Here is a 23,134-nt window from a genome sequence, read left to right as displayed (position 1 = left end):
ATCTTCTTCCTGACCTCTCCGCCCCCACTCCCTCTCCGGCCTATCACCCTCACCTTAACCTCCTTCCACCTATTGCATTCCCAATGCCCCTCCCCCAAGTCCCTCCTCCCTATCTTTTATCTTAGCCTGCTTAGCACACCTTCCTCATGCCCGAAACGTCGATTCTCCTGCTCCTTGGATGCTGCATGACCTGCTGTGCTTTTCCAGCAACACATTTTTCAGCTACTAAGACTTTATAAAGCTCTGATTAGGCCCCAGTTTTGGACCCCACACCTCAGGAAGGACATACTGGCACTGCAGCGTGTCCAGCAGAGATTCACATGGACAATCCCGGAAATGGTAGGCCTATCATACGATGAATGGCTGAGCATCCTGGGATTGTATTCGTTAGATTTCAGAAGGTTGAGGGGAGATCTAATAGAAACAGAAGATAATGCATGGCTTAGAAAGGGTGGATGCGAGGAAATTGTTTCCGTCGGACTCGAGGCACAGCCTTAGAATTAGAGGGAGTCAATTTAGAACAGAAATGAGGAGACATTTCTTCAGACAGACAGTGGTGGGCCTGTGTAATTCACTGCCATGGAGCGCAGTGGAGGCTGGGACATTGAATGCCTTCAAGGCAGAGATTGATAAATTCTTAATCGCGCAAGGAATTAAGGGCTACAGGGAGAGTGCGGGTAAGTGGCGTTAAAATGCACATCAGCCATGATTGAGTGGTGGACTGAACTCAATGGACCGAATGGCTTTACTTCCAGTCCTATTTCTTATGGTCTTAAGTAGACTAAATCCAGATACAGCAAACTTGTTTCAGCCAGCACCTTACGAACCGGCGCTCTCAATAACCAGCAAAAATTACATACCCGTAACACTGGAAGTTCACTGTATTATCATGACCTCCATGATGTCTGAATAATTAATTCAGAGTGCAAGTGAGAAAGCTCTGTTGGTAACTTTTATTTAAAGCAAAGTTACATTATTATTTAAATAATTTATGCTGTCAATGAAGTATAACAGTGATGTGAATACCCCTGCATTACATTTCTATTACTTAATGTGTGTTTTTACACGGATTATGTGGCCCTCTTGATCAACTGGAATATTTGATCAATTGGCACATGCCTGGTCCTATAGGTAACAGTTAATAGAAATGGCATAATCACAGCAAGAGAAGGAGAACTAAAAAAGCAGTCTGTAAACAACTTGCTGCTCTTGAGTAGTGGCAGCAATTTGGACATTGCTTAGAAAACACACCTGGAGATCTGTGAAGTATTGACTATCTGAGACAGACTAGAGTTCATGGAACTTCTAAGGACTGGCGTAATTGTGACTGTGTGCTATTGCTCAGTAGTGTAATAAAAGTGCACCACAATAAATGGAACTGCAACTAAGTTGCTGTGTTTCATTGATATCTGGGCCAGAACCCAAAATGGGTTTTACAGCACAGTCTACTTGGGTTGTAACTTCCAAAATAAGATTAATTAGGCTGGACATTCCCTTGAATCCATGTTAACTAATGTTGACAGGATTATTTTTCTTCAGATGACCTCTAAGCTTTAGCCATAATAATTAGTAGCATTGTTTTATGTAGAATTAAAATAACATTAAGATTTTTATAGTTACAGATGTTTGCTTTGTCATTCTATGAAACAGAGCATGCACTGGGACATTCCCGGTGTCCATTCATTCTAGAATAACAATCAATATCCACACTCTGGAGGATTTTTAAAAAAATTATTTGGGGGATGTAGACTTTAATGGCAATGAAAGTGAGGACTGCAGATGGTGGAGATTAGAGTCAAGATTAGAGTGGCGCTGGAAAAGCACAGGTCAGGCAGCATCCAAGGAGCAGGAAAATTGATGTTTCAGGCAAATTCCTGATGAAGGGCTTTCGCCTGACACGCTGATTTTCCTGCTCCTCGGATGCGGCCTGACCTGCTGTGCTTTAATGGCAACCATCTATTGCGATCATTGGTTGTGCTTCAGAAAGTGATGGCATGCTGCCTTCTTTAGCCATTGCAGTTCATTTGATGTAGGTACACCAACAATACCATTAGGGATAGAGTTCCAGGATTTTGAACCAACAACCTTGAAGGAATTTTGGTATATTTCCAAGTCAGGATGGTGAATGGCTTGCAGGCAGTGATGTTGCCGAGAAAGATATATGCATTGGAGGCATCCAGGAGATGATTATATTGATCCCTAATATACAGGGATTTTCTTATGAGAAGTTCATTCGGCTGGTTCTGTATCCACTGGAGTTTAGAAAATTAAGTGGTGATCTTTTTGCAGCATAATACTCTGAGGGAACTTTACAGAGTAAATATGGAAAGGCTGTTTTGTCCGTGGAAAGGTCTAAGACAAGATGGAATAATCTCACAGGAAGGGACCACCCAATTAGGATTGAGATGAGAAGGAAGCTCTTCTCTCAGAGGGTAGTGAATCTGTTTCCTCCAAAATCTTAGTTTATAGTTTAGATAAATTTCTATTACCGTCTCAATGTTAATGTTTTTGTTCCGACATGGTTTGTGCGGCTTGTCTCTGCTGGATCATGTTTATTCTGGAAGGATTCCCAATTACATATGAAAGCAACATTGTTGTACCCTCATTGTGCTACCTGCCAATCTAGTAAATCTTACAGCTGTTTGATGTATACTCCTCTTTTCCCAAACACTGTACTAAGTCTATCCGGTGCAATACTCTGCCACCTCTATCTTTGAGTATTTTCATAAAAGGTTGTATTGTAGGGACTTTACATTATTTCTCCTTTCCTTTTAAATCATTTACTGCATTAACTTTCAACGTGTGTTTCTGTTCAAAAACTTGTCTAAAAATGTTCCTCTGGTTCCAAGAAAGTTACGAAAACAACCATCCTACAAATATCATGATGATTCATGTATCTGTCTACTTACTTCAGGGTGCAATTGCTTGACTTCTCTCAATTGCATTTAGCATCTCTGTTCTGGCAAAACTGATTTTTTAACCATCCTTTGCACTAGGGACCAAATTAGCTTCTGACTGCTGGACAGTCCCTAGTAATCTATTTGCACTTTCCTACCTCCCATATATAGTTCACTTTAATTAAATCAATAAACTTACTTCCTTAACATTTCACATTTATCTTTCTTTCATGACATCATTCCTGAAGAAATTATTTATCAAATCCAGTCCTTCAAATCTCACTCTCAAGTTTGATTGCTTTCTAGCTTGATTTTTATCACTTATCTACATTAATTCATTACTGAATCTAATACAATGCATTGGACTTTGAAAAAACCCTCAAATCTGTCCACATTTGCAAATTCTTGTACATTGCTCTTCAAGACAGTAATATTTTCTTTATTTGCACTAACAGACACTGAACACAAAGCTTTGAGATCAAAGTAAATGTAGGTTTGATCACAGCCATTCAAGTGGAACATTTATCATACTTAACGTATGTTATGAATTTCTGTACAGGTGCATACCCTGACTGGAGGACAGAAAATCAACAAAAAGTAATTCAATAAAATCTTGACTGCCTCAGAGCTTCATCTTGCACCATAAAAGATACCGTTATATTCATGGAAGAGAGAAAACTTTGAACAGAAGATTTTTTAAAATCTAAAAGTAATGCCAAAAAGGAATAGCATTGCTCAATTTCTATTATGAACATCCCTCATCTGATTGCTCTGCCCCATCTCAACATAAAAATGTCACCAAGAAAAGAGCATAAAGATCCAATGGCAAATTGATACAACCTACATATTTGCATCTTAATCTCAGATGGATGTCAGTTAAAGGTTCAGCTGGAAACCTGACTTATAGTTCAGTACAACAGTCATATTGGACTTGAAATGTTGGATGCCACCAGACCGGAGTTTTTGAGCATTGTGTTTGTTTCAGATTTCTAGCATCCACAGCATTTTACCCAAGTTACTATGTCACTGTCAGTCGCATCAGTAAAAGAGCTTGTTGAAAGGCAGAGCAGGCTAGAGTAACCAAAGGGCTTACTCCTGCTTTATGTTTTTATGCTTTGTTGTCAAATAAAAAGCATATGTTTTTAAACCCATATTCAGAGTTATGCCGTAAAGATAGGGTGGTAGTACAGTGTCAGTGGGATAGGGTGGAAAGTTAGTAGGATGCTTACCTAAGAGTTGGAGCAGGTTTTAATACTTAGCAAGGAAATGGTAGATTAAGGTAACTAAGTCAGCACCGTCCAGAGTCCCTGACATAATCAGAAACAATCAGAAACTTTCTGGAGGGTTCCTGCTACAAGATAATTGCCCATCAGAATTTTAAACTTCCCAGTAAATTCCTGCATAGACGTTATATTCAGATCTCCAAGGTATCTGATGCACATCTGTCAGACTGGAAAAATGGAATGTCTGTAAGCCTCGAAGAGTTTCAGATTAATCTCAGGGAAATGCTATCATTGACTATGAAGAAAAGTACTTTGGATTTACAGTTCACAATTGCTAATGGGAAACCACAAGCAAAAATGCCTAATTACAGATAATTTCACCTTACGTGAGTAAACACAATAACACTTTCAAACCACGGGCATGTCAGTGTCACCTGTTTAAAGTCATGAGATCAACCCTCTACGAATACCTTCAAACAGACTTGACAACCTTATTTAAAAATGCAATCTTATACCATGTTACTTTTATCTACAAAAAGAAAGTTTTATTACATTTTTGTGTTAAATTAAAACCTTCAAACAATAATCAATTAATCTTGTAACATTGCAAAGTATAAATACATCTCAAAGTCATTATTAGTTATATCACATGCTAATAAATTGCTCACTTCAGCGGTCCATGAATCGATTTAAAAAGAAACTGAATGGAGGAGCTATGTTCATAACAGTGTATATTTGACATAACTTTATACTATTGAATCTATTGAACTTTTATTTCTGTATTGTCTAAATCTTGTAACTAAAGACGCTGTGCCTAGGTACTTTTGTATCTAAGTCGCAATGTAATTGGTGACATTTCACTATACTCATTGCGTATATGTGACAAGAAAGGCTATTCTATTCTACTTTAAGGCAAACTTAATTTGCATTAATTTATTAAAGTTAATTCTATTAACAACTGAACTCTGCATCAAGTACTTGTAACTTTGTGTTAAAGGGCTGCCAAATCCTTTATACACTATTTAAGCTCAATAAACATTTAGAGTACAAACCATACTTCAAAAGTGCATTGGGCTTAAATCATCTATAAAGGGATTTAGCAGCTCCTTAACACAGTACTGCCAGACCTCCTTAGTGTGTTTTGTATTCAGCAGGTCTGGTATACTGCATAGACCTGGCAGCGTCTGTGGAGACAAAACAGAGTCAACATTTTGGGTCCAGTGACCCTTCTTCAGTCTTGGTCTTCAGATACTTGGTCAGTCATTCAGTACCTTTGCCAATTCATTGCAGATGACTTATGGGCAAACAATTGGCTTAAAAGTATTGGCTATCTTTTGACAGGGAAAAAAATTATGCCCGTGATGGTGACGTGAGAAATATCATTGAAATGTACACATTGTGCCGTGAAAATATGTTAGTGCAGGTCAAACATTTTTCTAATGGGTGTAAAATCTTACGGGATCTACGGAATACACGAATAGTCTTGCAAAAGAAAATAATGAAAACGCATTATCCTGGAAAATCACAATACTCGGATGTAGGGGGCAAGGTGGACGAAAGGGCAAAATTAGATGGCATTATTCCTTTATTAAGTTTGTTTTGAGAATAAACACTTTACAGATTTAAAAATATAATGAACATTTTACATTTATAAGTCACTTTTAATTTGCTCTGCTTACACAATGCATTTTTGAAATTATTATTCACTCATGGGATACGGGCACCGCTGACTGGCCAGCATTTATTGTTCGTCCCAAGTTGGTTTTGAGAAGATGCCTTTTTGGATGGTAGCAGTACACATGTAATCCATACGTAGATCCACCCTGCGCTCAGGGAGGGAATTCCAAGATTTTGACCCAGAAACAGTGAAGAAATGACAACATCTTTCCAAGTCGGGATGGTGAGTGATTTGGAGGGGACTTGCAGGTGGTGGTGTTCCCATTTATCTGCTGCCATTGTCCTTCTAGATATGTGGTCTTGGGTTTGGAAGGTGGTGCCTAAGGAGTTTTAGTGAATTTTTGCAGTGAATTGTATAGATACTGATGCAACTGAGCAATGTTGGTGGATGCTTGTGGATATAGGTCAATTGGGGCTGCTTTGCCCTGGATGGTGTCAACCTTCTTGAGTGTTGTTGCAGCTGGCAAGTGTGGAATATTCCATACACTCCTGACTTGTGCCTTGTAGAGGGTAGGTTTATGTGCTCGGATGTGGAGGGCCAAGGTTCCGACTGAGGGGAGGAGATGGGATAACTACAACAGGTGGAACGCATCCACAGGGTGTTTAGATTTCCTTCATGCCTTCTTTCTGGCAAGACATCCACCCTCTTCCCGCCACAGGCCGCAGTGACGGCAACCTCCAGCTTAGGATCCATTTGCGGGGCTCCAGGGATAGTCTCGGGGAGAGGGGGAGCAAGTGCAGGAGTGCTATCTGCAGCCACCAATGTGATCTGGATGACCTTTGGGGTAGGGCAGTTCTTCCTTATATGGTCCACCACATGGCAGAGGTGGCACCGCATGCCATGCACCATCCAGACGACACAGAGAATAGTAAAGTTGCCCACGGTCAACTCCTCCCTGCCCAAGCAAATAAAGACCTGGCACTGGAAGGAGTAGACGTGTCTCAGGGCAGGGTCCTTTATTCCAAGTTGGAACGGTGTTACAACTGACTGAATTTCCCCCAAAGATTGCAGATGGGGGAGAAGGGGCTCATTGGCAATAAAGGATGGGATGGTGAAAATATTACCCTCCAGCTCATGACCTTCAGGGGGTGGACAGACAAATATGTTCTGCCCACAGCAAGCCCCTTCTGCTTGACCAAGTGCACTGTCTGCCAGGACCACAGGATGAATACAGCCTTCCCATACATTTTGGCCACAGCAACGATGGCTAGCAGGCTGACCACACTAGTCGTGGCCTTGCTGCAGGGCTTAATAGACACGTCAGGATGGGTGTAGGTCTTAAACCCTGGGCACTTGATCAGGAACCTAAAGGGGGATGAAGTTGCAGCGAGGGCTGAAGTAACTGAGCCTAAGTCCCAGTTCTCAACTAGGCCAGGCAACAGGTGCAGACCCAGTTCTTAAGGGCCTAAGTGGCAGCAGCAGTTCCAGCTGTTTAAGGGTCCAGGCGGCAGCAACAGCAGAACTGGGTAGGCCTAGGCAGCAGCAGCAGCAGGACAAGGGATCCAGGCTGCAGCAGCAGGGCTGGGTAGGCCCTGGCAGCAGCAGCAGCAACAGTAGAAATAGAGGCTTATACAGTCAGGAAAGAACAAAGTTGACAGCACAGTCCAATAATATAAAGCTTCTTTGTCCAGCCAGCTCGGAGACAGTCCTCAACTGAGGAGATTCTAATTTCCTAGTTTTTTTCATCGATATGATTCTTCTTCAGCACTGGTTCTTTGCTCTGAAGAAGAGACACATCTGAACTAACTGCATAGAGGCAGATATTCCATCACTAAGACACTTTATTTACATGAGCATATTTACAGTGGCTGTGGCCAGCCAGTTCAGAGTCAGCCCTCAACTGAGGAGATTCTAATCCCCTGTTTTTTTTCCCTTGTTTTATTTCTCCCCCAAACTACCGTTTAACAGTGGTATTGATCAGCCAAGGCCTTCCTGATTGGCCCAGATTAACAACTCAATCAAGACAAACTTCGATTTGGAGATGCCTATGTTAGACTGGGGTGTACAAAGTTAAAAATCACACAACACCAGGTTATAGTCCAATAGGTTTAATTGGAAGCACACTAGCTTTCGGAGCGCCTGATGAAAGAGCAGCAATCCGAAAGCTAGTGTGCTTCCAATTAAACCTGTTGGACTATAACCTGGTGTTGTGTGATTTTTAACTTAAGACAAACTTTCGTAGTTTACTACCTTGTTCCAATCACTTCAATACTGCAAATAGCTGGACCTGAGGGAACACTGATATACTGAGGAGTTCAATTGCATAGCTGCCTAAAAAGGGCAACATAAAGCGGTAAAGAAGGCATATGACACACCTGTCTTCATCAGTCAGGATTGAGTACAAAGGTTGGTAATCATGTTACAACTAGTAAAGTCAGACCACATGTATTTTGAAAGGCAAGGACTGAATAGGGACCCCCCAGGTCATCTCCTCTGCACAGAAAAATTATGCCCGAAACGTCGATTCTCCTGTTCCCTGGATGCTGCCTGACCTGCTGCGCTTTTCCAGCAACACATTTTCAGCTCTGATCTCCAGCATCTGCAGACCTCACTTTCTCCCCATTGAATAGGGATAATCAACATAGCTTTGTGCATGGGAAATCATGTCTTATTAGTTTGATTTGTGTTTTTTTTGAAGTAACAAAGAATACCGATGAGACCAGAGTGGTGAATGTGACCTATACGTACTTCAGTAAGGCATTCGAAAAAGTTCCTTACGATAGACTGGTTAGCAAAGTTAGATCACATGGAATATAGGGAAAACTATAGTACCAGCTTGAAGGTCGAAGACAAAGGGTGGTGGTGGAGGGTTGGTTTTCAGACTGGAAGCCTGTAACCAGCGGTGTGCCACAAGGACTGGTGCTGAGTCCGCTGCTTTCTGTCATCTATATTAAATGATTTGGATGTGAACACAGGAGTTATGGTTAATAATGTAGATGACATCAAAATTTTAGGTGTAGTGGAGAATGAAGGTTACCAGAGTAAATAGGATCTTCATCAGATGGGCCAATGGGCTGAGGAGTGGCAGATGGCGTTTAGATAAATGTGAGGTGCTGCATTTTGTAAAGGAAATCATGGCAGGATGTACACACTTAATGGTAAGGTCTAGGAAGTGTTGCTGAACAAAGAGACCTGAGAGTGCAGGTTCATAGTTCCTTGAAAGTGGAGCAGCAGGTAGACAGGATTGCGAAGGCGGCATTTGGTATGCTTGTCTTTATTCATCAGTACATTGAGCACAGGAGCTAGGAGGTCATGTTGCAGCTGGACAGGACATTGATTAGGAGAAAGTGAGGACTGCAGATACTGGAGATCAGAGCTGAAAAATGTGTTGCTGGAAAAGCGCAGCAGGTCAGGCAGCATCCAAGGAGCAGGAGAATCGACGTTTTAGGCATAAGCCCTTCTTCAGGAATGAAGAAGGGCTTATGCTTGAAATGTCGATTCTCCTGCTCCTTGGATGCTGCCTGACCTGCTGCACTTTTCCAGCAACACATTTTTCAGGACATTGATTAGGCCATTTTTGTAATACTGCATGCAATTCTGGTCTCCCTGCTATAGGAAGGATGTTGTGAAACTTAATAGGGTTCAGATAAGAACTACAGGGATGTTGCACGATTGGAGGATTTGAGCTGTAAGGAGAGGCTGAACAGGCTGGAGCATCAGAGGCTGAGGGGTGACCTTAAAGAGGTTTATAAAATCATTAGAGGCATAGATAAGGTAAAAAGACAAGGTCTTTCCCCTGGGTTGGGTGGAGTCTAGAACTAGAGAGATGGCATAGGTTTAAGGTGAGAGTGGAAAGATTAAAAAAGTACCTAAGGGGCAACTTTTTCACGCAGATGGTGGGGCATGTATGGAGTGAGCTGCCAGAGAAAGTGATGGAGGCTGGTATGATTACAACATTTAAAAAGCATCTGGACAGGTATATGAAAAGGAAGGGTTTAGAGGGATATGGGCCAAATGCTGGCATACGGGACATGATTTATTTAGAATATCTGGTTGGCATGGATGAGTTAGACAGAAGGTTGTTTGTGCTTGGCCCAGTATTCCTGACCTGCTCTTGTAGCCACTGTGTTTATGTGGCCAATCCAGTTGAGTTTCTGGTCAGTGGTAAGATCATTTCTTATTTAAAATGGTCATTGCCTGGCATTTGCGTGGTATGAATACTATTTCCCATTTGTCAGCCAAACCTGGATATTGTCCAGATCTTGTTGCATTTGAAAATGAACGGCTTCAGCAGCTGATCAGTAACGAATGATTCTGAACGTTATTCAATCGCTGGTGAGCACCCCACTTCTGACCTTATGCTGAAGGGGCAGCATTGATGAAGCAGCTGAAGATAGTTGGGCCTAAAACACTATTCGCTGGAACTCCTGAAGAGATATTCTAGAGCTGAGATGACTGATGACCAACAACTACAACCATCTTCCTATGTGCAAGGCAGGACTCCAACCAGCGGAGAGTTTGCCCCAATTCCCATTGAATCCAGTTTTGTTACAGCTCTCTGATGCCAAATATGGTTGAACCTTGGTGTGAAAGGCTGTCACTTTCACCTCACCTCTGGAATTCAGCTGTTTTGTCCTTGTTGAACCTAGGCTGTAATCAGGTCAGGAGCTGATTGGCCCTGGTGGAACCCAAACTGGATGTCAGTCAGTAGATTATTGCTGAACAGGCGCTGCTTGATAGGACTGTTGATGACACCTTCCACCAGTTTAGTGATAATTGAGAGTTGACTGATGGGGCGATAATTGGCAGTGCTGCATTTGTCCTCCTTCTGTGCAGAGGACATATGTGGGCAACTTTCCACATTGTTGGGTAGATGCCAGTGCCATAACTAGGAGAGCAGCAAATTCTGGAGAAGAATTCTTCAGTACTTTTGCCGAAATGTTGTGAGGGTCCATAGCCTTTGCATTACCCAATGTCTCCAACCATTTCTTGATATCAATTAGAGTGAGAAGAAAGTGAGGACTGCAGATGCTGGAGATCAGAGCTGAAAAGCGCAGCAGGTCAGGCAGCATCCAAGGAGCAGGACTGAAGAAGGGTTCATGCCTGAAACGTCGATTCTCCTGCTCCTTGGATGCTGCCTGACCTGCTGCGCTTTTCCAGCAACACATTTTCAGCATCAATTGGAGTGAATCAAGTTGGCTGAAGACTGACATCTGTGATGGTGGTGATGACTGGAGAAGGCAGCCGAGATGGATCATCTACTCAGTAGTTATGGCTGAAGGTTGCTGCAAATGTTTCAGCATTATCTTTTGCACCAATGCGATGGTACAAATACTTCTCACATTCTACAGCAGAATAAAGTTTCACCAGCTAACTATCCTGTTTAGCTATTGTACACTTAGAACTAAGTTAGTCAGAATATCTTGCCGCACTTTTTTTCTTAAACAATCATTCTTTTCAGAGAAATTCAAAATGTTTGTTCACCTGTGACACATATCCTGGAGGCACATAAATGGGAGGCACTGAACCATTAGGAGACACCATTGGAACCTGAGCAGGACCTGTGAAGGAAAGTATTAAGTTTAGAACACTGCCAAACATCTTTTTCAAAATGCACTTTACGATTGTTACAGAATGTCCTGCAAGAATATCTTGGCAATTACTTTACTGCTGTATAGATCTGTAGTTATGTGTCAACAGCAGAGTGAGCAAATGGTAACATGAACTTACAGAATTCACGTTCATTTTTCTCAACTCAAAGTTTGAATCTCTCCAGATTTCTGGCCTGCCAGAGCACTGAGATAGCCTTAAAGTATAAGTGACAACATTCAATGCAATGAGCTACATTTACAGACCCCTGAACAGGCTTTGGGGGTTATGAGTGTGATGTGTGGCCACCATGTGTCAATATCATCACAAGCCTGAATCTTTAATTGCAACACAAGCCTGCAGGTGGCCTATTTGAAGGCTTGTCTACTGTAAAATCTCCAAGACATTCTCATTGTCAACAAGTGCAGGCTTTTAACCCAATTTTTGCCCTGTCATTGGGGTTCTGAATTTAGGCCACAGACTGTGAAACAAATCACCCTTTACCCTCATTGCACATTTAACATTTGCCAACACCACCTTCATCAATTGTCTATTCTGAGTTGTCCAATTCAGTCACATGTTCCTAAGTCAATCTCACTCTTAACCTATCACCTACATACCTAGAACACCTCCAGCAGTGGCTTCTCATTTTGTCTCTGTTCCCATATTGTTACATCTGAAGTTGCCCAAGGACGTAACCTCACTAACCTCTTCTTCAACATAGTGGCACCTTCCAAAGATTAACGTTACGATTCATATGTACCTGACATTGCCCAATCCTTCAGTGAAGGGATTTACAAACTACACAAATTTCCTTCCCCTGCACTTCATCCTATCCCTTTCACCCTCATACACTTATCATTCTAACCCTTACATATGTAATTTATTTGTCTCAATCACTGTATTGTGGCAACAAGTTCCACAATTTTAACACTAGTTTATTTGGAATTATTTGTTGGAATTTTTACTGAATATTTAAGTGTATAAACTTATATACATGACTTCCATAACATTGTCCATATTCGTCCTTGTCTCAGCCACCCTCAACCGATTTTTAGCTACCTTTCTTCTTATTTGTTTATGGGATGTACGTGTCAGTGGCTAGGTAAACATTTATTACTCAGCCTTAATTGTCCTGGAGAAAGTGGTGAGCTGTTTTTTCAAACTGCTGCAGTCCTTGAGTTACAAGTATGCCAACAGTGCCGTTTGCAGGGAAATTCTAGGATTTAGACCGAGCCACAGTGAAGGGTGGTCTACAACTTAAGGAAAAGATGCAGGTGGTGGCATTATCATTTATCTGCTGCCTGGTTATTTTAAGTAGTAGAAGTTGTGCCATTTTGCGTTGGTGGCGGAAGGGGTGAATGTTGAAGAGGGTGAATAATGATGATGATGAATAGGATGCCAATCAAGTGAGCTGCTTTGTCCTGGATACTGTGAAGCTCTTCTGGTGCTGTTGGAGCTAAAACTATCTTGGAAACTAGTCAGCATTTCATCACAAATCTAACTTGTTCCTTTTATTTGATGGACTGGTTTAATGGAGAAAGGAGCCAAGTTACTGTCTGCAAAATTCCTAGGCGCCGACCTTCTCTCGTAGCCAGGTATTTATATTGCTAGTCCAGTTTAGTTTGGATGTTGGCAATGGGGAAATGACAATAGCAATGCCATTGTATGTCAAGGAGAGATGGTATGAAATGGTCACTGCTTGATATTTAAGTGGCAAATAACATTTGAGCCACATATCAGCCCAAGCTTGATGTTTTCCATGTCTTGATGTATAGGGATACAGACTACTTCAGTATTTGATAAGTTGCAAATGATGCTGAACATCTGAATCTACTGCTGCATTGCTTCTCTGGTTGGTCTCCTACCTCCACACTCCATAAAGATTAATTCATTCTTTTGCTTTTGTGCTTGCTGACCAAAATGGACTATGGTAATTTTTTTCCCTTCTCTTCCTCATCTGAAAGCATCAATTCCAACCAGATACATTCCTATTAGTGCGGTGTTTTCTCTCTCTTTCTTACCTTTCTGAATTAGTCATTATTTACATGCAACGCGTGATGAGGCTCAATAGGCTATTTATTATCAAGATACAGTTTATCCTATTCAGTGCTGTTTCCTCACATCTCATGCAGAGGTGCTGGTGTTGGACTGGGGTGGACAATGAGAGATGTTACACAACACTGCATTATAGCACGACAGTTTATTTGCAATCACAAGCTTTTGGAGTACTGCTCCTTCATCGGGTTAAATCCTCTGATGGAAGTGGATACGAGTGCAGTGGTGTCTATGAACATCATTGATGGCTGAATGCGACTGAGGTGAAAGCAGGATCATGCATTAGTAAGGAAAGCACCGCTATTATCACCCCTTCATTGATGGGAGCAGCTTCAATCATCATGGCAGCAGATTCACATCAATTTCATGGGGCCAGGAGAGGGATAGATATTACTGGGACGCCCATTCTAAGTGATCTGAGTTGACAGTCACAAAGTCTAGTATCAGACTGAACAGATGAATTATTTGCCATTTTTGGAAATCCTGCACAAGTCATGAGTCACAATGGTCCATAGTTTCTGACTCAAGAATTTGAGGAGTACCTGGAAAATCATGGAGTCAGACATGAGAGACAGGCTCCGTATAAACTTGTGACAAATGGCCAGGTGGAGAGATTCGTATAAACCTTGAAGCATGCCTTAACGATCTCGAGGCCGGGAGGAGGGGCCCGACAACTGGGCGGCGACTCAACATATTGCTCAGCATGTACAGTGCATTCTATTATAACTCAATAGCTGCATTCCTCTGTGACCTTACATTATAAAAAATCGTGCTACAGAAAACTGCTATAGGAAATCGCGCTGTAGAAGATCGCTACAGTAAATTGCTATACCCATTCAGTAAAAAGTTCATATTATCCAAAAGGCATCCTCAATCCGTTAATCATATTATAATCAATTCGCGTTGATGAAATACGCGTTCTACCAGAACTTCCTGTACATGAACACTCCACATGCGACTACCCAGTGCTCGCTGGCGTCCTTAATGCTCAACCATCAGCTAAGATCCATGTCTGATTTACTGCAGCCAGAAGAGACCATAAGGGTGGTACAGTGAAATCAAGGAGGACAGATTATCAGAAGGGTGGGAACTTCATGGCAGGAGGGTATTCCAAGGAGGAGACACCGTGTTGGCCCCAAATTATACATCTGGGGAAAATGGATCCCAACAGTAGTGGCAGTAGTTCAAAATGGGACCAGTGGTGTCTACTGACTTATCTATCTCTGAGCCAGGGTTAGCCATTCCCAGGGAGGAAACAACACCGGTGTCACAGGGCAACAACAACCATTCAGACAGGAACATACCTGTGGAACAACAGGATCTTCTGAAAGCCAGAAGGCTACACTAGAAAAGGTTCCTGAGAATGACAAGACAGTCTTCCAGGAGTCATCGTGCCCAAGAAACTGATTATGTCAATGTAAACTACAGAAGGGTAATTTTCCTTTTCCAATTTTTTTGTAAACATTCCGGACAATGAAAAAATGTTAGCTACAATGCTTGTATAGTAACTACAATAGTTGAATGCATACATATTGATAACGGGAGTACGGATATAAAGGGGAGGTCTGTTATGTATGTAGTTGCCCCTTTAAGACTGCGGGTCAAGTGACCTAGAGGTGAGAGCTAGATGGCCAATCTAGGACCAACTGTGGAATTGAGAAGATGCACAATATAGTATCCCCTGTTCAAGTTTACGCTCCATCTACCTCCTGGTCTATTTGTGGTTGTGGTGAACGATAAACATAACATAATCTAATGAATATCTACAATATAAGCCCAAACCCCTGCTTGCAAATCTACATAGGAACAGGCACAGTTAAGGAATAAACTTTTTTTTAAAAATTGCAATTTGCCAACTAATGAACAATTGAACAATGAGGACCAGGCCTTTATGAAATATTTATATGAAAGTTTGTATTATAGGAATATAGCACTGCATATTTTGCTTGAATTCCGAAGTCCCTAATCAATACAAACAGCTTCTTCAGACCAACAGAGACTTTTACTTAGTTCCTACAGATTTGGATTATTTTATTAGAACTTTCAACAAGTTGATAACTGGAATGAAACTAAAGAGAGAGCAAAACAAAAGCAGCACTATGCGGAAGCTTTCAAAATACAAAGCTGTCTGCTGCTCAAAACCTAGTCAACTCCAGTAGAGTCTTTGTTTTCTCTTTTTTCAACATTCTGTGTAGTTTGCTGGCCAGCAGCAGCGTCCCTTAATTGACCAATGCAACATCCAACCAGATGCCTGTCCTTGAGCATAGCAATATCTTGGTGCTGAAACATCTACAGAGTCCTTGAAGCAGGAATTAATCTGTATATCTTTCCAGGCCAGCTTCTGACAGTAGATATCTGTCTTATGTTCTCTTCCTCTGTTTAAGAACAAGTTGCTATTCAGAGCTCAAAGTCGAATTCTCAACGGCAATTCACAGTTCCAAACCAAAAAAATTAGAACAATAATTATGGTTTCAACATGGTGACGTTCTACAAGTTTTTGACAATTATTTCAATCTTGGAACAAAACAAAATGAAAGAGCAAAATTTAACAGAAGACCAGGAGAATCTGTAGATAATTTCATTCATAATCTCTACAGATTTATGAAAAAATAATGACAATGGTACTTCAAAGTCAGAATTCTTAAGAGTCAAATTTGTTGGAATTACTGAGTCTTTATCAGATTTCTTACAGGACTTTGGAATAAACCTTTTAGATGCTGAGCGAGCAACACAGATCAATTCTAAGAGAAGAGCAACCTTATCAGAGGATATCAACAGAATCCATTCAGTCCTTTGGATATAAAAACCCCAAAGACACGAGGAGATAGTTCTATCTGCCCTAATGAGTAATAGGAGTCATTGTTCACATTATGAGCAACCTCACAGACACATGCAGTGGTCATTATTTAAAAAAAGCACATTTAATCTGTACAACAAGTAATTTCCAGAGGACCTTTAGAAGTAGAAAACACAGCGCAGCAAAATGTCAAAATAGCTACATGCACAAATACATTAGTGAATTAGAGCAGGATACAATAGAAAAGATGAAGGAATTCCTAGGGGAAATAAGGTGGCCAAGAAGATATTTATGTCAATGGTATCTTACTAATTTTAAACCTGATATGAGGCCAATGTCACTATATTATCAGGTAGTATATGATGGCTGAAGGAACACTTAATAACCTACAACATTATAACTAACAGATCCAACATTCATAACTCCCATGATTAAAGATTTGCTGCAAGCAACTCTACAACATCAGGGGCGTCAGATAATAAAGAACGCGTACTTCACAATCAAGAATTCTCACTTAAATACATATCTCAACCTTGTTTAAATGATGAAATGAGTTAAAATTGTTAAGACAACAGATAAGAAACAGCCAGTCATACCTCAAATTTGTAGAAGGTACAACCGCTCATAGAACAATAGGTTAAGGAAACATCAGTTGGCAAAAAACTGGTTAAATGAAAACTAGTAAAGATTTCATAGTTTCCTAGGCTCATCGTAGAGCCCCAAAAAGCAGAATATGTTGGCATTACAGAATTGTTTCAATATTGTCAATAGGATGGAAACCTGTGACTCTTCAGAGTTGACTGAAGTTTTTGAGAAGATTTGTAGCTCAGGTTGAGGTTTTTGATGTAGGTTTGCTGGCTGAGCTGAAAGGTTAATTTCCAGACGTTTCATTACCTTACTAGGTAACATCTTCAGTGGACTTCATGTGAAGCAATGCCGAAACTTCCGGTTTTCTATTTATATGTTTGGGTTGGTGATATTATTTCCTGTGAAGTCACTTCCTGTTCCTTTTCTCAGGGTTTGGTAGATGGGGTCTAACTCGATGTGTTTGTTGATAGAGTTCTGGTTGGAATGCCATGTTTCTAGGAATTCTCGTGCATGTCTTTGTTTGGCTTGTCCTAGGATGGATGTATTGTCCTTCCTCATCCATATGCGAGGAAGATTAGGATGAGGAAGGACACCACTTCGACTGGGACAATACATCCATCCTAGGACAAGCCAAACAAAGACATGCACGAGAATTCCTAGAAGCATGGCATTCCAACCAGAACTCTATCAACAAACACACTGAGTTAGACCCCATCTATCACCCTCTGAGAAAAGGAACAGGAAATGACTTCACCACAGGAAATATCACCAAAGGAAATGACATCACCAACCCAAAGAAACCCAAACATATAAATAGAAAGCAGGAAGTTTCAGCATTGCTTCGCATGAAATCCACTGAAGATGTTACCTAGTAAGGTAATGAAACGTCTGAAAATTGACTGAAGTGTTTTTCATTTTCCTATCACGATGAAAGAATATGAGGAAATGCAAATAATGAGAAAGCTAATGAGCAGCTTTCCCATACTTGGGCTCACTGATGAGTTTTAACTGAAGTTATTCAGACAACATAGCCTGGAGAACAAACTGTTACGGATGTTGAGAAGACACAAGATCAAGTAAAACATTTATTCTTCCTTAAAAGAATCATCAGTGTCAGTGAAAGACAAAGCATCATTACTAAGGTCATCATAAGAAAGAAACTTGCATCTGATTGCTGGAATGCAATACCCTAAATCTTGTTCAAGACAAAAGCCACTTCTTGTCAGATAATCAAGTGGTCTTCCTCCCTCATACTGGACCCTTTGGAATACAATCTGAGAGAGAAATGGTGGCAGCAAATCTACTTGATCTATCTATCATCAGGGGATTCTGGTGGTTATAGAGTCCTGATAATCCAGGTCTCATGAACAAATTATTTGTTTATGCAATTCTTGGGCCATTTAGTTATAGAATCATAAAGCTGTTCAGCATGGAAACGACCATTTGTCCAATACATCTATGCCGACCAAATATTCTAAATAAATAGAGTCCCATTTGCCAGCATTTGGCCCATATCCCTCCAAATCCTTCCTATTCATATACCCAACCAGATGCCTTTTAAATGGTGTAATTGTACCAGTCTCCACCACTTCCTCTGGAGCTTATTCTAAATACGCACCACCCTCTGCATGAAAAAGTTGCCCCTTAGTCTCTTTTAAATCTTTCATCTTTCACCCTAAACCTATGCCCTCGGGTTTTAGACTCCACTACCCTGGGGAAAATACCTTGTTTATTTCTCCTATCCACGTCCCCCCGGATTTTATAAACCTTGAAAAGGTCACCCCTCAGCCTCTGATGCTCCAGCGAAAATCGCACCAGCCTATTTAAACTATTCCTATTGCTCAAATGCTCCAACTCTGGCAACATTCTTGTAAATCTTTTCTGAACCCTTTCAAGTTTCACAACATCCTTCCGATAGGGAGGGAGAACAGAATTGCACACAGTATTCCAAAACTGGGCTCACCAATGTCCTGTCCAGCCACAACATGACCTCCTAACTCCTATACTTGATGTACTGACCAATAAAAGCAATCACACCAAACACCTTCTTCACTATCCTATCTACCCAAGACTCCACTTTCAAGGAAATTTGAACCTACACTCCAAGGTGTCTCTGTTCAGCAATACACCCCAGGACCTTACCATTAAATGTATAATACCTGGCCTGATTTGCCTTTCCAAAATGCCACCCTTCACATTTATCTAAATTAAACTCCATCTGCCTCTCCTCAGCCCACTGGCCCATCTGATCAAGGTCCCACTGTACTCTGAGGTAACCTTCTTTACTACCCACTACACCTCAGATTTTGGCATCATCTACAAACTTACTAACCATACCTATATTCACAGCCATGTGGACTCAGCACTGATCCTTATGGCACACCAATGGTCACAAGCCACAAGTCTGAAAAGCAACCCTCCACCACCACCCTCTGTCTTCTCTCAGTTCTGTATCAAATGGCTCGATTTCCATGTATCCAAAGTGACATAACCTTACTAACCAATCTACCATGGGGAACCTAGTCAAATGCCTTACTGAAGTCCATATAGATCACGTCCACACTCTGCCCTCATCAATGCTCTCTGCTACTGCCTCAAAAAACTCAATCAAGTCACTGAGATATGATTTCCCACACAAAGCCATGTTGACTATTCCTAATCAGTTTTTGCCTTTGCAACTACATGTACATCCTGTCCCTCAGGATTCCCTCCAACAACGTGCCCACCACCGATGTCAAGCTCACTGGTCTATAGTTGCTTGGCTTTTCCTTACCACCTTTCTTTAACAGTGCCACCATGTTAGCCAATCTCCAGTTTTCTGACACCTCACGTGAGGCTATCAATGATACAAAATCTCCGCAAGGGGCTTAGCAATGACTTCCTGGATTCTCAAATTCTAGGTTACACCTGATCAAGTCCCCGGGATTTATCCACATTTATGCATTTAAGAGTCAAGCATCTCCTCCTCTGTAACATTGACATTTTCCATGATGTCGCTACTTATTTACTCACATTCTCTGTCTTCCACATCCATCTCCATAGTAAACACTGGTTTAAAATACTCATTTAGTATCTCCTCCATCAGCTCCAGTTCCACACGTATGCAGCCTTGCTGATCTTTAAGGGGCCCTATTCTCTCCCTAGTTACTCTTTTGTCATTAAATGTATTTATAAAATTTTTCAATGGGCTGAGAGATAAATATGAAGCAATGTGTGCAAAATTTAGTTTAGAAACTAATTTTGACACACTAACAGTTATAACCCCTGTTTCACACTGAGAAATCACGTATCAACATGACCCAATACATGGCTACAACAATTAGTCGTCTTGCCTGAGGGAGGAACCAAGCAATTCTTATTTTAGTACAGAAGTTGTATCTTTTTAAAATACACAAGCAAATATCTTTTCTAGCTACTCATGGTGCTATTATTTGTCCATTGTAGCAATATTTAAAAAGTATTTAGCAGGCAACTTCCTGAAGACAATGTCCAGTCTAGTACTATTCCTCTGCCTTTCATAAAATGAATGCAATCGAAGCCCATAATAGAACAATTAGCTTAAATGGTCTGAAAGAAAATCCACTTTCAAAATCAATGCACATTAAAACCGTACCAAGATATTCGGGAAAATGATAATGCATTCTAGGAGATAGGGGCCTGGGATTTACCAACAAGAGTATCCTGAAAAATATGGAGTGATAAAATAGTATCAAAATTATAGGTAGCTGAAGTCTAATAACCAAAGAGGTAATTTCCATGGTTATTGCTTCCTTGACCAACAAATCCTGTATCAAAATACCAAGATATGTCAGTATCATTGAATGATATACCACAAAAGTTCATTATCCTGTGCTGCTTCTTTGGAGTACTGATTAGTCCAACTCCACTTGTTATTTTTATATTTCTATACTTTTTATTCCATATCCAAATATTAATCCAATTCCACCACCCCATCAGGCAGTGAATTACAAATTACAGCAACTTACTGTGTAAAAATGATTTTTTCATGTTATCGCTGGTTCTTTTGCCAATTATCTTAAATCACCTTCTGGTGACTGACTGCAAAATTTCTGATCACAGCTTATGATTTTGAATATCTCTATCAGATCTTCCAATGATCTTTTTTGCGTGTAAAAAGGACAATCAGATGTTCTTGAGTCTTGCCTTGTAATTGAAGTCTTTGCCCTCAGTTCCAATCTAGTAGATCTCCTCAGAGCCCTAATCAAAGCATTTTGACATTCTCCCCAAAATGTTGTGTCCAAAACCGGACAAAATTCTTTTGCTGGCATCTAACTATGACTTTGTAAAGGGTAAGCTTTGCTACTTGCTTTTGCAGTTCATACACGTTTAGATAAAAAAGGATACTGTATACCTTTTTAACAGCTTTCTTACTGCCACATTCATGAGGCCAAATTTGTCAAACAGATGACAACCTCCACACTTGGCTCAGTTCTTAGAAATTAGAAAATGTTAGATTGACCAAACTTGCATCTATATAGCATCCTCCAATGTCCTTGGGGCTTCTGAAGTCAGATTATTTTAAAACAAATTAAAAATATTTTTACTTATTTTATTCACAAAGCAGCCACAATGCCTTAACAAAATTTCACAAACAGCAGATTAGAGAAATGACAAATTCATTTGTTTTGATGCCACTCAATGAGGAATCTTGGCCAATACTTCATCCATGTTCTTTTCCAAAAACAGCCATGAAATATTTATGTCTACCTGAACTGGCTGGCAAATCTTAAGTTTAAATGTCTTGTTGAAAAGGTGGTACTACACTGAAAGTGTCAGTTTAGACTAAATGTTCCAGACAAGCAGAGTAAACTTTAAATTCAAGTGAGGAAAGTTTCAAGTTGTTTAAATCATATGGAATGCCCTTCTGACATATTTCGTTCTGTAAAAGAGGCAATAATTTTATCTAAAACCTAGATCACACTTGATCGGTTTGAAATGAAAATGCTCTGATTAAATTACATCAACTGACTTAGCAATGCACCCACATCTGCTTTACCGAAAGTTGGGGACTTACCAGTTTACTTATAGCACTGACATTTCTGACTAATGACCACAAATAATGTGTAAGTGTTTGATATTACATCTTGTGTTATACAAACATGTTTTTTTTTCCCCCTGTTTGAATTGCTAATGTTGTTAAATCAAATACCAGCTCAACAAGGAAAGCAAGCCCCTCGGGGTTGTGTCAGTCATTTGTTGGATCTAGAAAAAATGGCCTAGAAAGATCCTACTGCGCAACTTGGTGAACCACAGAAAACCAGCTATAGTTCATGCTGTTGTCGCTTTTGTTTAACTATCCTACAGTATAAATGTACAGAACGTGTTTTTTTTTAAAAAGGGTCTTACCATCCATTTTTTGTAATTCCACAGTAAATAAAATCCAGGAAATGCGGCACTAACGACTGGTGATTATGTATATAAGCAGCTCTCTATGTGGTGACTTGGCAGCAGTTTATTGGACTAACAGCTTGTGCAACTAGAGCCAGCAAGTAAACTGCGATGTCACATGATACTGTTACACCAATTGCCAAAGTAGTTCAGGTGCATTGTTGATTTGCATAGTTTCCAGAAAATGAAACAATAAGAGCAAGGAAGTCAATGTTTAAATGCTATAGTAAATTTTATGCTTGCAGTATAGATAATACTTTGTTTGAAACTAAATGATAATTAACTTTCTTTTCAAAGTTTATATTATCAAGACGTAAAAACAGAAACGTGAAAGTAACAGGTTAATATGGACACCTCCACATGTTCACGTTTGGTTCCAGTGTTTCCTCATTGAATACAGATGTGCGCCAGAGAAATAGGAGCAAGAGTAGGCCATTTGGTTCTTTGAGCCAGCTCTCCCATTGGGCGGCACAGTGGTTAGCACTGCTGCCTCACAGCACCTGACACCCGGGTTCAATTCCAGCCGACTGTGTGGAGTTTGCACGTTCTCCCCGTGTCTGCGTGGGTTTCCTCCGGGTGCTCAGGTTTCCTCCCACCATCCAAAGATGTGCAGGTCAGGTGAATTGGCCATGCTAAATTGCCCGTAGTGTTAGGTAAGGGGTAAATGTAAGGGTATGGGTGGGTTGCGCTTCGGCGGGTTGGTGTGGACTTGTTGGGCCGAAGGGCCTGTTTCCACACTGTAATGTAATCTAAAAAAAATGATCATGGCTTGTCAATACTCAGTTCCTGCTTTTGCCCCATTCCCTTTAGCTCTGAGAACACAAAGAACTATACCTATCTTCTTCTGAAAGCATTCAACACTTTGGTCTCAACAGCTTTCTGTGGCAACGAATTCCATAGGTTAACTACACTTTGGGTGAAGACATTTCACATCATCTGAGTCCTAACTGGAGGG

At 40.7% G+C, this 23,134-nt stretch overlaps 1 protein-coding gene across 7 annotated transcripts in view; it reads right to left on the bottom strand.

The window, feature by feature from the left end:
• The window catches only part of fndc3a (fibronectin type III domain containing 3A), a 190,835-nt gene that overhangs the window by 100,224 nt on the left and 67,477 nt on the right, over positions 1–23,134 (bottom strand). For 4 of the 7 annotated variants that reach the window (XM_043700406.1, XM_043700400.1, XM_043700401.1 and 1 more), the window contains exon 4: positions 11,223–11,299. The exons of 1 other annotated variant lie outside the window; for it this stretch is intronic. In XM_043700406.1, coding sequence (XP_043556341.1) covers positions 11,223–11,299 — 77 coding nt within the window. Of the gene's footprint in view, positions 1–11,222; positions 11,300–22,137; positions 22,251–23,134 lie in introns of those variants that run through there. 2 more of the 7 variants (XM_043700403.1, XM_043700405.1) reach the window with 2 other exon arrangements.

Source organism: Chiloscyllium plagiosum, chromosome 12 (genome assembly GCF_004010195.1).
Source record: "Chiloscyllium plagiosum isolate BGI_BamShark_2017 chromosome 12, ASM401019v2, whole genome shotgun sequence".
In the NCBI taxonomy this organism is placed as follows: domain Eukaryota; kingdom Metazoa; phylum Chordata; class Chondrichthyes; order Orectolobiformes; family Hemiscylliidae; genus Chiloscyllium; species Chiloscyllium plagiosum.
Note: the sequence above shows the minus strand (reverse complement) of the source record. Positions and strands in the feature narration are given on the sequence as shown.